This window comes from Symphalangus syndactylus, chromosome 1, assembly GCF_028878055.3.
Source record: "Symphalangus syndactylus isolate Jambi chromosome 1, NHGRI_mSymSyn1-v2.1_pri, whole genome shotgun sequence".
NCBI lineage: Eukaryota > Metazoa > Chordata > Mammalia > Primates > Hylobatidae > Symphalangus > Symphalangus syndactylus.
Genome location: NC_072423.2, coordinates 151564983 through 151582361, shown reverse-complemented (window position 1 = coordinate 151582361; position 17379 = coordinate 151564983). Strand labels below are relative to the sequence as shown.

Genomic DNA, 17379 nt, shown 5'->3' with positions numbered 1-17379 from the left:
AGATCCAGCACTCTTGTGACTGTGAGGTAAGAAGCAAGTGGAGATGCTAAGAATGTCAGAGTGGAAAGATCCTAAGGAGCTCCTAATACCGTTGATAAACTGCTGTGTGTGCCTGGATTGCCTTTGTCTTGACAAAATTGTGTGAGACAAGTGAATCTCTCCATTTTCTTTTTCTTTTCTTTTGAGACAGTTTCACTCTGTTGCCCAGGCTGGAGTGTAGTGGCTCAATCTCGGCGCACTGCAGGCTCCGCCTCCTGGGTTCAGGCCATTCTCCTGCCTCAGCCTCCCGAGTAGCTGGGACTACAGGCGCCCGCCACCACGCCTGGCTAATTTTTTGTATTTTTAGTAGAGACGGGGTTTCACCGTGTTAGCCAGGATGGTCTCGATCTCCTGACCTCGTGATCCGCCTGCCTCGGCCTCCCAAAGTTCTGGGATTACAGGTGTGAGCCACTGCGCCTGGCCAATAATTTTTTACGAGGGACAAGGTGGGTCAACTCTACCCTTCTAGATATCTAGACTTATTTTAAAGTTATACCAACAAATAGACAAACTGACTAACCAAAAAGAAAAGATAAGGAAAAATAAAAATAAAAATTTTAACTCACACCATAGTTACAAGTTAATTAAATATCTAAATGTGAAAGGATTATAAGCTAGAAGAAAATGTAGGAACAGTATAGAAATAGGAAAGGTTTCCTTAAATTTTATATATAAAGCACAATCCATGTAGGAAAAGATTAATGTTCGGAATATGTAAAGAACGCCTGCAGAATCCTCAGAAAAAGACAAATAACCCAAAAGAAAATGGCCAAGACAATGAACTGACGAGAGTTGAAATGTGAATGCTTAGTAAACATAGGAACAGATACTTACATCAATTTGCATGGGTTTAACTATGAGTATTTTAAAACTTCAACTGACTTAAAGCCTAAGGACATTTATTTTCCTGTTTGATAAGAATTGTAGAGGTAGGAAATTCAAGAGTTGGTTTCGGTTCTGTGAACGTAGTAAGGGTTCTATGCGAACATTTAAAAAAATAATTCTCTTGAATTTTCTAACTGTTCGGAGGAAGGGGGAGAGGAGAAAGGGCACTTTTCCTCCCACACCTTCTGTGGAAGTAGTAGTGCTAGATCTGGGTAATTTATAAAGAAAAGAGGTTTAATTGCCTCACAGTTTTGGAGGCTGTACAGGAAGCATGACTGGGGAGGCCCTAGGCAATTCACAGTCGTGGCGGGAGGTGAAGGCAGGCATGTCTTATATGGCCAGGGAAGGAGGAAGAGGAGAGCAGGAGGAGGTGCTACACACTTTTAAACAACCAGATCTTGTGAGAACTCACTATTACGAGAACAGCAAGAGGGAAATCTGCCTCCATAATCCAGTCACCTACCACCAGGCCCCTCTTCTAACACTGGGGATCATAATTTGACATGAGATTTGGGTGGGGCCACAAATCCAAACCAAATTTTTCGGTCCCTGGCTTCTCCCAAATCTCATGTCCTTCTCGCATTTCAAAATACAATCATGCCTTCCCAACAGTCCCCAGTAGTCTCAACTCATTCCAGCATTAACTCAAAAGTCCACAGTTCAAAGCAAAGCAAGTCCCTTCTGCCTGTAAAATCAAAGCCAGTTAGTTAGTTCCAAGATACAATGGGCATACAGGCACTGACTACTCACATTCCAAAAGGGAGAAATCAACCAAAACAAAGGGCCTGCAGGCTCCATGGACTTCCGAAACCCAGCAGGGCAGTTGTTCAATCTTAAAGTTCCAAAATAATCTCCCTTGATTCCATGTCTCACATCCAGGCCGCACCAATGCAAGGTGTGGCCTCCCAAGGCCTTGGGCAGCTCCACCCCTGTGGCTTTGCAGGACTCCGCTCCCATGGCTGTTCTCGGGCTGGTGCTGATTAGGGAAATGGAAGTTTGCACTCAGGCTTTATTCAGATCTGTAGAGAAGGAGAATAATTCAACCTTCCTGGGTCAGTACTGCACTTATGGCCCAGTGGAAGAGTAGGGCAGTGATGGTAGGGGGAAGGAAGTTGAAGTTAGCGAATTAAAGAAAACTTAACATCCATAAAGTTCTGCAGGTATTTAAAAAACAAAACCAAGATGGTAAGATGCTGATAAGATGCTGACAATTTACTTGAGCATGTGCCCTATGCTTTTACTGATCTAGTTAGTAATACAAAATTGATCTTTTCACTTAAAATTATCAGCTTAATTTTTAAGGATGTTTTCTATGGAAACCTCATTCTGACTTTATGATACATATCTGTGGAAATGTATGCTTTACTTTGGAGACTTTTTCTTAGAGCCTGCTTTTCTGGAATGAATGAATTTCTATAGATAGCATGGAAGACATATCTCAAGATAAATTTCTTTTTTTCCCGTTACTCTGTTCCACATGGTTTTTATTGTTTAACATATGCCCAAAATGGAGGAAGATGTGACTGTTTTACTGTCTTTTATTTTTATTTAACATGCCATTTTCTAACAGTATTACACAGTAATAGTAGAGGTAGTGATACCCAGTTAATAAGACCTAATACATTTTAAAGTAGGGAAGAATCATTAAGATTCTAGCTTGTGAATATAAAAATGCGAATATTTGCGCTTTCCTTTTATAACCCTTTGCAATTTAGTTTGTAGTTTTCCGCTATACTAAAATTAGTTTAAAATTACCAATGGCCATTTTTCTCTTCTCCATTGATCTCATTAAGTCCTCATGGTACTGGACTTTGCATAATGTTGTTGTTCCTTGACTTCCGTGATGTTGTACTTTCTTAGTATTTCTTAGCTTTTTAAGTGTTTCCCTCATCCTTAGACTGCTTGAGACTCTTTCTGACGCCCCCTAAACCCCCATTTCTGTCTGAAAACTGTGATACTTCTTATAAAATTCTGGTTTTATATTCCCAAGTGCTTGTATTCCCACTCATCTGCCATATTGTTTCCTCAAACTCAGTGAATCCCAGCTTAGATTGTTCCAGTTCACCACCCGTTTCATATAGTTTGGCCACTAGCCCCAAGAATAGATATTTTGGCATCACCTTTAGTTCTTCCTTTTCAAAATTCCCTTTGACCAAGCATTCACCACGTATTTCTCATACCCATACATTCATCCCCAATTTCCCTAATACAATGCTGTGTGTTGTGATTTGCCTTAGATTCGGTTATCAGCAGTATTTATTTATTTATTTTTATTTTATTTTATTTTATTGAGGAGTCTCGCACTCTTGCCCAGGCTGGAGTGCAGTGGCGTGGTGTCGGCTCACTGCCACCTCTGCTTCCCAGGTTCAAGCGATTCTCGTGCCTCAGCCTCCCAAGTAGCTGGGATTACAGGTGCCTGCCACCACGCCTGGCTAATTTTTGTATTTTTATTAGAGACGGGGTATCACTATGTTGTCCAGGCTGGTCTTGAACTCCTGACCTCAGGTGATCTGCCCACCTTGGCCTCACACAGTGCTGTGAGGGTGTGAGCCACTGCACCCGGCCTATCAGCAATATTTAAATAACCTTTGTTTCTATGAATGTAGAGATGAGTTTCTTTATACAGTTTTGTGTTGTGAAGCATGAGGGGAAAGTGAGTTCCTGGACAAGTCTTGTCATATTTATTTATTTTGTGTTTCTAGCACTGTTGCACAGCACATATTAAGTGTTTAGAAAATGTTTTTTTGAATGAACAGCCCAAAGACTAAAGGAAGAGCTTCCTTAGTTGTAAATTCTGTGAAATGAGTCAGTTTGAATGAAGCTAATGTTTGTTTTGTTTTACACCATTTACTATAGAGTGCAGTACTTCAGTTGTTCATACTTGTTGATACAGATATTCTAATGGTTTTTTTTACAAAATCAAATATATACACAAGACATTTTTTCGTTTCTTTTTAGGTTTTGGAAGGAAGGATGTTGTAGAACACTTACTACAGATGGGTGCTAATGTCCACGCTCGTGATGATGGAGGTCTCATCCCGCTTCATAATGCCTGTTCTTTTGGCCATGCTGAGGTTGTGAGTCTGTTATTGTGCCAAGGAGCTGATCCAAATGCCAGGGATAACTGGAACTATACACCTCTGCATGAAGCTGCTATTAAAGGGAAAATCGATGTGTGCATTGGTAAGTATCATTTGATGATATCTAAATTTTAAATAAAGGTTTATTCTTACTTTTTTTGTGGTACAAATAGTGTTTCCTCACAATAGGTAAGGAAGGGTTTATTACTTCTTCTAGAAGTAGTTCTTTTCCATCAAAAGGTAGAGAGATGGTAATCTAAAGTTACTTAGGGGAAGATTCACAACATTAACTTTCGAAATGCAGTCAAATGCCTACTGATGTGGAACTCAATTTTAATGGATTACTATTGTCAAATTTAGTTAATTTACCGTCTTTTTTAAAAGACTGGACATTTTCTATCCTACCATCAACGAGAGCCATTATAAAGTGCAAATTCTACTGAGTTGGATGACATTTGAACACTTGAGGTTGATTCAAGGAAACTCATCTAGTACAGTAGTCCCCCGCTTATATGGGCTTTTGAGTGTTTTGAATACAGTAGTTCAGAACTTAATAGTTTTTTCAACATGTGCCATAGTCTAGAGAAAAAGCAATTTCAAACAAATTGGACTTTTCAATCATTTTAGTTATCTAGATGAAATGAAGCTGTATTCAATCAACATTTTGTTCTCCCGTATATATATTCGCATTTTGCTTTCCTGTATACAATTTTTTATTTTGAAATCTAAAAAGCTTTTAGAGGGCAGGTATAATTTCTCTTGAGTGTGTCATCTGTTTCTTGATGCTTGAGATGGTGGATGTTTGTTTAGCCATGGCAGGTTGATTTACGTAATTGTCTTCCCAGATGTCATCCACTTCAGCATAATCAGTTTTTTAATGATGCAACTAAAATATACATGTCATTTTAAAAGGTATAGTGGTAGTGCTTAATAATGATTAAGATTATTCCTCCTCATAGCCATCTACTGCAGCTTTTAATATATTTTTCAATATTCCTCAAATTATTGCAATGCCTGACATAAAACTGTTTTTTAAAAAATCACATTCTCTGTCATCTTTTGCTGCTTGAGCATCCACTAACATGACCTTTGGATATCCTGTCCTTTCAGTTTTTTGACCTCTTCCAGTTTCAATTGACTCTCCCATTTCCTTCTAAGTCTCTCACTAACATAGCCACATCCTGGACCAAGTCATTACATAAAACTACCTTGAGAAGCTTCAACTTATAACATCCTCTCTCTGACCACAAAGCCTCTTATGTTACTTGCTTTTGTAAATGATAACTATTATTGAGCTTGAAATGTATTTCCTACATAGTTTTCTAGACTTTCAGCTTCTCTGCTGTCAGTGCTTCTTGCTTCACCTTGTTGTCACAGCCCCTGGATTTTTCTCAGTCATTAGTCAGAATTTTATACTGTTCTCACTTTCTTAAACTATTATCCTTTCCAGGCTTCAGTCTTCTGTTTTTCTGCCTCTACCTCTGAAGTTTTCATTTTATCAGTCCTTTGAATATCTTATTGAAATTAGTACTTCTCTCCTCCTCCTCTTAATCCGTCTTTCAAAAGTCCATAATGTAAATGCTCTTTTTATCTAGGTTCTGTTGAAATAAAGGACCAGATATAGGGCTTCAATGTTTAATGAGTGGATCCCTGCAGCACTCTACTTCCTCAATTCACAGTAGGCTTTGGCACATATTGTCTTCAATCTGTTTAAGTTCTTGTGCCTTATAAAAGTTGAGGGAAGGGGAAGGGCACCCTTGAAACTATACTCAAAATATAAATGAGGATATAGTTGCTATTGAAGTATGTATCATAGTTATTATGGGAGTCAAAATTGTTTGTAAACCCCGGTATACTTAATTAGCTTTCAGAAACCTCTTAGGAGGTTTATTCTGAGGTTCACTGAAACCTGTAATAGCTTATATAGCTTACTTTCTGGATTTGAATATGGTTATGGAATTCTGAGGTTTTTCTCTGTAAGGCAGAGTTCTACTTTGGGATAGCTGGATAAAAAAAATTGAAAGCCTTGTTTTTTGGTTTTTTTTGTTGTTGTTGTTTTTTTCCTTTTGCTGGAGTCTAGTAGTTTTTGAGAGATTAGTATACAAAATTGATTTTTCAAAGGTTTTTGCCTAGATGATGACATACTGGCCTGAGTTTTATAAAGATTAATCATATCTCTATATGTGGGGTAGAATAGCAAATATATTTGATATTTTTAAGAAGCTAGAGCCCAGCCAAGCCACACTACCACCAGCTTACAGGGGACATCAGGACAGGTTGCTGTAGAGCACATGCTCCGGGCTTATGCCCTGACCCCACCAGTTTCCAGCTGTGTGAGGCCATGGGCCACTTTCTTGGCCTCTGTCTTTCCTTACATGTAAAATGGGAATACTGTTCGTCACAGTGTTCCTGAGAGGATAAGCTAGTACATATAAAATATTTAGAAGAGTACCAGGTACAGTGCACATTCAGTGAATATTAATTGCCATTATTAATTACTATTATTATTGTTGGTGCTAAAATCTCAGCCTGAATTATGCTACTGTGTGGTACAGAATTCCCATTTCCTCTGTCCTTTATTGACATTTCTTAAAAATGTCCATTTAGGGCCAGGCGCAGTGGCTCACGTCTGTAATCCCAGCACTTTGGGAGGCTGAGATGAGCAGAGCACGAGGTCGGGAGATTGAGACCATCCTGGCTAACACGGTGAAACCCCATCTCTACTAAAAATACAAAAATTTAGCTGGCTGTGGTGGCAGGCGCCTGTTGTCCCAGCTACCCAGGAGGCTGAGGCAGGAGAATGGCATGAACCCAGGAGGCGGAGCTTGAAGTGAGCTGAGATCACGCCACTGCACTCCAGCCTGGGCGACAGAGCAAGACTGTGTCTCAAAAAAAAAAAAAAAAGAAAAAAAAAACAGAGTCCCTTTAGAAATCTTGAACCCATGTGTTTCTTTCATAGATGCTATTTACCATCAAAAAGAAGAAAATTCAAACAGATTATTTTAAAAATCAACTTGAAATGCTTGTATAATTAAACAAACTACTTAAGACTGAGGTCTTGGGAATGTTGATGACAGTTTTTATACTGTAGTGTTGAATTGAATTTACTTCAGAATTCAACGCATTTTCTGCCTTTAGAACTTACTCATTTATCTTTGCTTCTCTCTAGCCCTCAAATATAGTCTCCAAAACCACTAAATAGCTTTTCTGAATATATGCTATATGATTTTTTTTTTTACTTTTTTGAGACGGAGTCTTGCTCTATCACCAGGCTGGAGTGCAGTGGCGTGATCTCTGCTCACTGCAAACTCTGCCTCCTGGGTTCAAGTGATTCTCCTGCCTCAGCCTCCCAAACAGCTGGGACTACAAGCACATGCCACCGCGCCCAGGTAATTTTTGTATTTTTATTAGAGACAGGGTTTGACCATGTTGGCCAGGTTGCTCTCGGTCTCTTGACCTTGTGATCCGCCTGTCTCAGCCTCCCAAAGTCCTGGGATTACAGGCGTGAGCACCGTACCCAGCCTGTATGGTTTTTCGAGACTGTTAGTGCTTGAGAATTTCATATTAAAAGCAAATTATAAGCATACCTTTCATGGAGTCTGATATAAGATCTGAGAGTCAGCGGGTGCGGTGGCTCACGCCTGTAGTCCCAGCGCTTTGGGATGCCAAGATGGGTGGATCACGAGGTCAGGAGATTGAGACCAACCTGGCTAACACAGTGAAACACTGTCTCTACTAAAAATACAAAAAATTAGCCAGGGGTGGTGGCAGGCGCCTGTACTCCCAGCTACTGGGGAGGCTGAGGCAGAAGAATGACTTGAACCCGGGAGGTGGAGCTTGCAGTGAGCCAAGATTGCACCACTGAACTCCCGCCTGGGTGACAGAGAAAGACTCCATCTTTAAAAAAAAAAAAAAAAAAAAAAGATCTGGGAGTTGCAGTGGACATTTGTGATTTTTTTCATTTTTACTAGTGTCCAATTCTTTTTCTGATTTTGGAGATTTTAAACTGTGGGCACTCCTTGCTGAGAGGAATGCAGAAACTGGTAGTGTCAGATCTTCCTTCCTTCTACTTCTTGGCAGTCAGGGATAGTCTTGGTTTGTCCAGTCATGCACTTCATTCTGTAGATGTAGAATTTTGAATACAAAACCTTAGCTATAGTAAGGAATCATTTATAGCAGCAGATTTTTGCTTCAGTGTGGGCAGTGGCCTGGTCGTAATGTTTCCTACTAAAAGACCGTTGTGCTTCCTACTCTTAGCTCTACAGCTTCTTATGTGTTTCTAAGGGTGGTCCTCTACTCTCCTGTCATTTCAGTCTAAGATAGACAATGGTTTCTGTTACTTGCAAATTAGTATAATTGATAACAGAGATCTTGAGAAGGTTATTAAATGGAAGTTGCAGAATGGGGCTTCTAAACTGATAAATCTCTTGAATCTTTAGTTAAGTCTCACTGCCCTCACACAGTTTACATGTATACCACACCCCCGTCTCTCCTTATTCCCTACAACTCTCAAGAGTGAAGGAGACAGAGTATGTTCCCTTTGGAGGCCTCTTCCAGGTGCCTCTCATTAGGGAAGAGAGAGCTTGCTGGCATCCACAGCAAATCATTCTAAAGATAACAGAGGTGTATGGTGTTCTAACGCATGTGGGATTCTCACTTCATGTCAACATCTAGACATGAAGCCCAGCAAACCAAGTGAAAAATAACAGCCCATCTCAGCCAGAAGGGATGATTAAGACAGCAATCAGAATACATATCCAGGACTGCTAAAGGAGTCAGGTCAATACCTGAATAAAAAAAATAATATCTCCCAGAGAAATTAAAGTGTAAAGTGGGGAAGAAATTTCCTGGGGCCAAAACTCAAAACCAAAATAAAAAAAAATCCACCACCTAATTTTTTTTTCAGAGGAAACAATTTAGTAGATGAATTAAAGACCATGTTAGTAGCCTGGAAGCTTACGTGTGAGATGTACAGAGAAAAATGTTAAAACCTTGAAATCATGAAGGAAAAGGTAAATAAATCTAGGAACGTCAACGTCATTTTAAACCTTATACGTGATAGGAGTTTCAGAGGCAGGGAAAAAAAGAAAAAAAAGTCTGATGGAAGAGATCAGTAATAATTAAACAAATGATAAGCAAGAAAAACCTATCTTGAGATTGAAAACGCTTAAGGAGCTCCATATGAGATTGACGAGAAAAGATAAACTGAGTAAGATGTGTATTGCACTTTTCCAGAAAGAAGGAATAAGTTTCCTACAGAGGGAAAAAAATTAGGCAAAGGACTTTTCATTTACAACATTGACAGCTTGAAGACAGTGGAATACCTTCTAAAGACTGCTGGAAGAAAAGGATTAAGTTGTAATTTCCTTGATAAAGAACAGTTCTGCAGCGTTCTGGGAGTAAGAGAGGCTGAATCGAGCAAGTGACATTGTATTAGAGAAACTAAGCTCCTGCAACTTTCTTTCCCTATACTTTCAAACAATTCTTGGTTTAATTTGTCTTATATGCAGAGACTGAGGGGATCCTCACTGAATGTCTTTCTTGGGAGCCCAAAATTCAAACTGCTATTTAAAATCTAACAATTAGGACTTAAAAAAAAAAACTCTGTTTTCTGGCTGAATGGCATTATGTAGTAGTGGTTGGAGTCAAAGAAACCTGGTCCTTGAGTGACTTATTTACTTCTTTCGGCATTAAAATGGGAATGAGGGTAATAGCTGTATGTCATACAGTTGTTAAGAGGATTAAATGAGATAATATACATGAAGCACCCTTGTACAATATCTGTATATTATATATATAATAATTAGAAAGTATATGCTCAGTAGTTGGCAACTGCTTTTATTATTGTGAAATAACATGATTGGAAATAATTTTCTTCTTGTATTACATTACGTTGTTCCAGATACTTTTGTATTTACTGGAAATGCAAGAAAAAATAGAGACCTGATGGTATTTTTCTAAAAAGTCTCTAAGCAAATTGGCTTCTTAGGGGAAATTAAGCTGACTATATAAAGATAGTATCATTTAATACCAAAATTAAAGTTGGTTATCTAAATGAACTAATAAAAACAATTTGCTGTAATTCCCATTTTTCTCATCCCAATTCAGAACTTCAATTAATTATTTAATATGTAGTAGGATTTCTGCTAGTTTTTTTCCCATTATTTATGCTTTAGGGACTCCTTGTTATAAAATTATATTTTATGATTCTGCTGAGAGAGAGCAAAAATAAAATTATGCTTTATCTCTTCTTCCCCTTCCTTTGCCTTAGAAAAGTAATGCACATACTTTAGCTTGTGGTTATTCAACTAGGTAAAACTCAGATTCATTCAATCAAATGTAATATATCAACCTAGATAAGATCTTGGTTCAGAAGAAATGTTAAAACAGCCAGTATTATAGAATTTATATTTAAATTATAATATAGTCTATGTAATTTATTTCTAAAACATGTATGTGTGTTTGTGTGTGTGTGAAGTTAGGTGGTAAATAATCCAATTGGCTTGTTAAGTTTTGGGCTGATAAGATATGGAGTTATCAGCAATAGGGAAGACTGAAGACTTTGCTCATCTTAAGAGTAATTGAGGGCCACTGTGGCCTGCTGCAAAGAACAATGAAATAGGAGTCAGCGTACCTGGAGAGTACTGTTGGATCTCCCATTAGAAAGAACCATATAAATATAATGTTATACTTTAAAAACTTTTTATAAGAAGTGACATGCTATGTGTGGTAGGCAAATAATGGTGGAAAGATGTTCATATCTTAATTCCTGGAACCTGGGAATGTTAACTTTACGTTGCAAAAAGAAATTAAGGTTACAGATGGAATTATGGTTGCTAATCAGTTAATTTGAGATGGGAAGTTTATGATGGATTGTCTTGGTGGACCCAACGTAATCACCAGATTCCTTAGAAGTAGAAGAGGGAGGCAGAGAGAAAGTCAGATGATATAATTTCAGATGTATTCAAGCCACCATTGCTGACTTGGAAAATAGAGAAAGGGTTCCGTGAGCTAAGGAATGGGGGTAGCCCCAAGAAGATGGAAAAGGCAAGGAAGTGGGTTTTCATGAAAGTCACCAGTAACGAATTCAGCCTTGCCGACACCTTGATTTTTTTTTGAAACGGAGCGTCGCTCTGTCACCCAGGCCGGAGTGCAGTGGCGTAATCTCGGCTCACTGCAAGCTCAGCCTCCTGGGTTCATGCCATTCTCCTGCCTCAGCCTCCTGAGTAGCTGGGACTACAGGTGCTGACACCACGCCCGCCTAATTTCGTTTTTGTATTTTTAGTAGAAACGGGGTTTCACCATGTTAGCCAGGATGGTCTGGATCTGACCTCGTGATCCACCCACCTCGGCCTCCCAAAGTGCTGGGATTACAGGCGTGAGCCCCTGCGCCCGGCTGACACCTTGATTTTAGCCCAATGAGACTTATGTCAGATTTAGGATCTCCAGAACTGTAGGATAGTAAGTTTGTTGTTGTTATTGTTTTAAAGCACTGGATTTGTGATAATTTGTTAGGGCAGCAATAGCAAACATGTATTATAAAAACATCTTACAACAGTTTTGCAAAATTTATCTAGGTTGAGCATTTGCTGAAAACAGTAGTAGAATGTTTTCAATACAATTTAAACTGCTTTCTTGGAAATACTTAAAGATTTCATCACTTAGGATAAGTAGCAGTTTTTTATGTTGGCAAATAGACAAGAATACTGCTTGTAAGTATTCTTAAAATAATTATAAAAAAGCAGATAATGTAGTGGACTCATATTTGTGCTTAAATGATTGTTTTTGAAGTATTTTGAGATTTGGGGTAAATTATCTTATTAAGAAACTTAAAAAAAATAAATTTTGTGTCAGATTAGGTGTGGAGAGTCCTTGTCCTTATACATTTGTTTAAACTGAACATTTTCTTTGTAATCTTTGTCATCAGGTGCCACATAAAAAATGTTTGAAAAACATGTAACTTGACAACCAAATTGTTTCTTTTTTTTTTTTTTTTTTTTTTTGAGACAAAGTCTTGCTTCGTTGCCCAGGCTGGAGTACAATGGCGGGATCTTGGCTCATTGCAAGCTCTGCCTCGCAGGTTCATGCCATTCTCTTGCCTCAGCCTCCCGAATAGCTGGGACTGTAGGCACCCGCCACCACACATGGCTATGTTTTGTATTTTTAGTAGAGATGGGATTTCACCATTTTGGCCAGGCTGGTCTCGAACTCCTGACCTCAGGTGATCCACCCACCTCGGCCTCCCAAAGTGCTAGGATTACAGGCATGAGCCACTGCGCCCGGCTATCCCGTTATTTTAAATATAGTGTTTTGAAGGTTAACAACTTTCCGGGTTTTTTCTTAACAGTATTATTAGAATTGATAGTTGCCCATTAAAGAAAAATGAGAAAATACACTGATGATAACTGTCATACCTTGTTTTCTGTCTATTTAGACTTACATGGTCCAGTGTGATAGCCATTAAATTAAAATTGATTACAATTTTAAAAATTAAAAATTTAGTTTCTCAGTTGCACTAGCCGTGTTTTAAATGCCTAATGACTGTATCTGGCTATTGGTTATCATACTGGAGAGTAGACATAGAAATTTTTGTTGTCACCGAAAGTTCTGTTACACAGTGCTGTTAGACCCAGTGAACTTGTGTACGCAATCCACTGTACATAAAATGAGATCATTCCATCATATTATTTATTTTTCTACTTTATGTAGTAACATGTTTTATTGTCAGTGAGTATTTTTATATAATCTCATTTTAAAGGCTTCTAAGAATTATTTATGTAGAAATCATCATTTTTTAATATCAGTCACCTGTTGTAGGCCATTTAGTCTGTTTTTGTACCATTTTATAAACAGTAGTATGAAGAATATCCTTTTCATTACATATATGTATAAACCTCAATTGCTTTAGGATAAATTCCTGGAAAGCCACAGCTTCTTACTAAGGACCAAAGAAGTTTTAGCTACTGGAGAACTTCATTGGACCTCTTGATTTAGTTTGTCACATTGTCTATTTATATATCATCTATAAATGAGCTAGGTTAAGAAAAGTCATTTCTCACACCTTCCTGTTTGCAAAAATTAGTTGAAAATTCAGTGAAGCCTTGAAAATCTGATTCACTTAGTTTTGTTTCATTAATATCTTTCCTTTTCCTGCCAGAATACTTCCCTTCTGCATTTTTACCATTAGTTGTCCATATAAAAACTGAATTGGTATTTTTTTTTTTTTTGAGACGCAGTCTTGCTCTGTTGTCCAGGCTGGATTGCAATGTGTGATCTCGGCTCACTGCAACATCTGCCTCCCAGGTTCAAGCAGTTCTCCTGGCTCAGCCTCCTGAGTAGCTAGGATTACAGACACCCTTGAACTGGGATCTTTTAAACAAGTCTCAGTGTAGCATTTTCATAAAACACAAAGATGACAAAATTCCTTACTTGTATCCTTAAAACAGAGAAGAGAGGCCCAGAATGAGAGTGATTGTGCCTTTGGAAATAATCTCCCCCGACACAGAGTACTCTTACGTTGGTGACTTTCCTGCTTATGTTGAGCTGCTTTCAGGAAGGTTAGAGTAGCGTGCATTGACCTGATAAAATTGGGACTGTTTTAACAGTTATTCTGTACAATAGTGGTAGATATACACATAATATATACATATATATATAAATATATATATGTTATGTACTTATTAATTGTGTTTTATTAGAATTCCAGGAAAAGCACCAGTATGGAAGCTTTCACTCTTCCAAGGCCTTAAGAAATACATTGAAGGTGCTTAAATTAGGTGGAAAAAGCAAAAAACTAGAACAAAAAATTTTCATATACTTTTTTACAATGATGCAAGGCTTTACTTAATGCCCAGGTCTGTCTAATAAAAGAATTACACATTTGCATTTACTTTTAGACTCAATTCAATTGTTCAAAACAATCTATGGGTTAGGTTAGGTGCAGTGACTCATACCTCTAATCTTAGCTCTTTGGGAGGCCAAAGTGGGAGGATTGCTTGAGTTCAGAGTTTGAGACCAGCCTGGGAAATAAAGTGAGACCCTGTCTCTACAAAAAATAAAAAAATTAGCTGGGGGTGGTGGCACACACCTGTGATCCTAGCTACTTGGAAGGCTGAGGCAGAAGGATCACTAGAGTGGGGAGGTACAGGTTGCAGTGAGCCATAATCGCTTCATGGGACTCCAGTCTGGGTGACAGAGGGGACCCTGTCTCAAAATACATACATACATTCATACATACATACATACATACATACGTACATACATACTGTAGTTTTCAGTGAGATACATGGCTTAAGTTTGGGGTTGTATGAAAATGGTATTTGAGACAAATGGGTTGTGTAACCAGGCAGATTTTGCTTTGCATGTTTATCATGTTGTCTGAAACTCATATATTATTAGAACTATGGCTTCCCTTTGTATGGTTTTAATACTGAAATATGGAGGTAGGTCCATATTTGAGATAAAGATTTAGGGAGTCCTTCTTACTCCTCATTCTCAACTGACCAAGCTAGAAAATTGTTAAGTATAATAATTGTATTTATAGGCTTTACATTTGTACTTTACTTTTAAAAAATATACTCTCGTGTTCTTTAAATCTGCTAATTATCTTTTTAAAAATATGGTGGGTATTAGATTTTTCATATGTAAACAGAAGCCAAGATTAAGAATGTTAATCTTACTGTGAGTTATTTCATATTCTACTCCCTGATATGACCATATAAATAAGACTTACTAAGCAATCCCGCTGTGTATCCAAAGATACATTTATTTTAGATCAATAAATCTGAAATCTGAATAACTCTTTCAGACTTTTGTGTCAAGCCTGAAAATTTCTAAATTTACTGTGGGACGCATAATCATGGTTGGAGATACAGGGCACATCTTTTGTTTTGCCCGTTTGTGACAGTTTTGAGTGCTGGTCTTTGAAAGAATAAACTTGAGTTCTGAGGATTGAGACAAGGCCAGGAAATGTTCTAGTGGGTCCGCTGAAATGGAACTCTCACTGTCATAGGTATTTTTCAAGTGTTCCCACATGGGAATTGTGATGGGATTATTAGGAAGAGGACATTGAATATAGAGTGGTAGACAAGGTATTAAGGACAAATATGTAGATATGCCTTTTAGAATTTACTTCAGGGGAAGAAAGCTTGAGTATTGTTCTGTGGTAATCTTAGCTTGCATTTATATGGAATTGTAAGATAGCAAATAAGCACTTGGCATTACAGTTAAGTATGAATTGCAGTTTATCACATAGAGACTGATTTTACACATTTGCTTTGAGCTTCAGTTTCTTAATTATAAAATGGACATCGGCTCTACTGCATACAATTTTTATGGGAAGTTAAATGAAAGAATATAGAGACAGCAAGTAGAGTCTCAGTAAATACCCTTTCCACTTGCTTTCTTCTTGTATGCAACTGTAAGGTTGCCACACAAGACTATTTTTGTATTTTTACACAAAGCAGACACTCAGTCAAAGCTAAGTGAAGGGCTGACATTGCCATAAGCTGCTCTTTGTTACCATCAGTGTGAATTTGTGTTACATTCTTTGTTTAGTATCCTTTGTAATTTTGTAAACTTGAATTGTGATTTGATAAGACGTGAAGCTCTTTTTTCGTCATTGTAATTTACATTCTTTTAACCTAGTCAGTGGAGGTATTGCATATAGGATTATGGAGAATCATTAATGTAACTTAAACATTTTCACCACAGATATTTCAATAGCAGGGGTATTGTGGTTTGCTGTAACCAGATATGAAGTGTATGAAATAATTGGTTAATTTTTTTAAAGCAGATTACTCATGGGTAAACAGCTCTCTTTCAAGGCAAGGGACATCACAGTTGCTGTTTCTGAAAATTGTAACCCACTAGGAATGAGACAAGGAAAAAGACAGATGATGAATTATGTTAAAAGAAAAAGTCCGGGCGCGGTGGCTCACACTTGTAATCCCAGCACTTTGGGAGGCTGAGGTGGGTGGATCACGAGGTCAGGAGATCGAGACCACGGTGAAACCCCGTCTCTACTAAAAATACAAAAAATTAGCCAGGCGTGCTGGCAGGCGCCTGTAGTCCCAGCTACTCGGAGAGGCTGAGGCAGGACAATGGCGTGAACCTGGGAGGCAGAGCTTGCAGTGAGCCGAGATCGTGCCACTGCACTCCAGCCTGGGTGACAGAGCGAGACTCCGTCTCAAAAAAAAAAGAAAAAAGAAAAAGGTGGTCTTTTCCTCAATGTGGGGGAAAAGAAAGTTGAGGTGGGAAGTGAAATGTGTGATTCAATACTATCATTCAGAACAATTGTTAATAGGATAATGTGTCGAATCCCATGGAAACACAAAACTCAGTCTATTTTTTTAATTATTTGCTTTTAGCTAAATAACTTTCCTAATGAATGAAAATTCTTTAAGTTATATTCTTTATGTCCTTTAGATTGAAAGTACAGCAAAATATTGGCATTTCAGTCTGTTGAATCAGTTGTCAGAGGCATAGGAAAATAATAGTAATGATATGATATACTTTCTCCTCCAGGGTTCACGCCCTTCTCCTGCCTCAGCCTCCTGAGTAGCTGGGAGTACAGGCGCTGGCCACCACGCCCAGTTAATTTTTTATATTTTTTTAGTAGAGACGGGGTTTCACCGTGTTAGTCAGGATGGTCTTGATCTCCTGACCTCATGATCCACACGCGTCAGCCTCCCAAGTGCTGGGATTACAGGTGTGAGCCACCTCGCCTGGCCAGTAATGATATACTTCCTTAGGAGACTAAAGTTCAAATCAGAATCAGATTATTACTATTATGGCACAGGTTTAATCCTGTTTTCCTTGGGAGGGAGGAAGTTTTTAAATATGTAACTTTAAACCTTGTAACTAGTGATAAAAATATTAATTGCCAGGCTGGGCAACATGAAGAAACTCCATCTTTACTAAAAACAGAAAAATTAGCTGGGCGTGGTGGTACATGTCTGCAGTCCTAGCTACTTGGGAGGCTAAGGTGGGAGGATCAACTGAGCCAGTGATGTGGAGGTTACAGTGAGCTGAGATTGCACCACGCCACTGCACTCCAGCCTGGGCCACAGAGCAAGACCTTGTCTCAAATGTATGTGTGTGTGTGTGTGTGTGTGTGTGTGTGTATGAATGAATTGGTCTTAATGTTTTGCACATATAAGAAATTTATCTGGAATGCTAGTAAGTCCGTGAGGCCTTGAGAGAGAGGAGGTAGAGTTAGCAATTTAGGGAACGGTTCCCAAAGACAGGTGAAGTGTTTCTCGTGTTTGTCCCTTCTTCTCTCTCATAAACAGGTTGGGAAGCACCTTTTACATGTGGTAATTGTCCCTTAGAGTTGTGCAAGCTTTATGATCCTATTATAAATTTCCCTGCTCAG

General features: G+C 38.4%; 1 protein-coding gene across 3 annotated transcripts in view; it reads left to right on the top strand.

The window, feature by feature from the left end:
- TNKS (tankyrase) overlaps positions 1-17379 on the top strand; it is a 208047-nt gene that overhangs the window by 10129 nt on the left and 180539 nt on the right. For all 3 annotated transcript variants that reach the window (XM_055288544.2, XM_055288558.2, XM_055288552.2), the window contains exon 2: positions 3883-4107. In XM_055288544.2, the coding sequence (XP_055144519.1) occupies positions 3883-4107 (225 nt within the window). The remainder of the gene's footprint in view (positions 1-3882; positions 4108-17379) is intronic.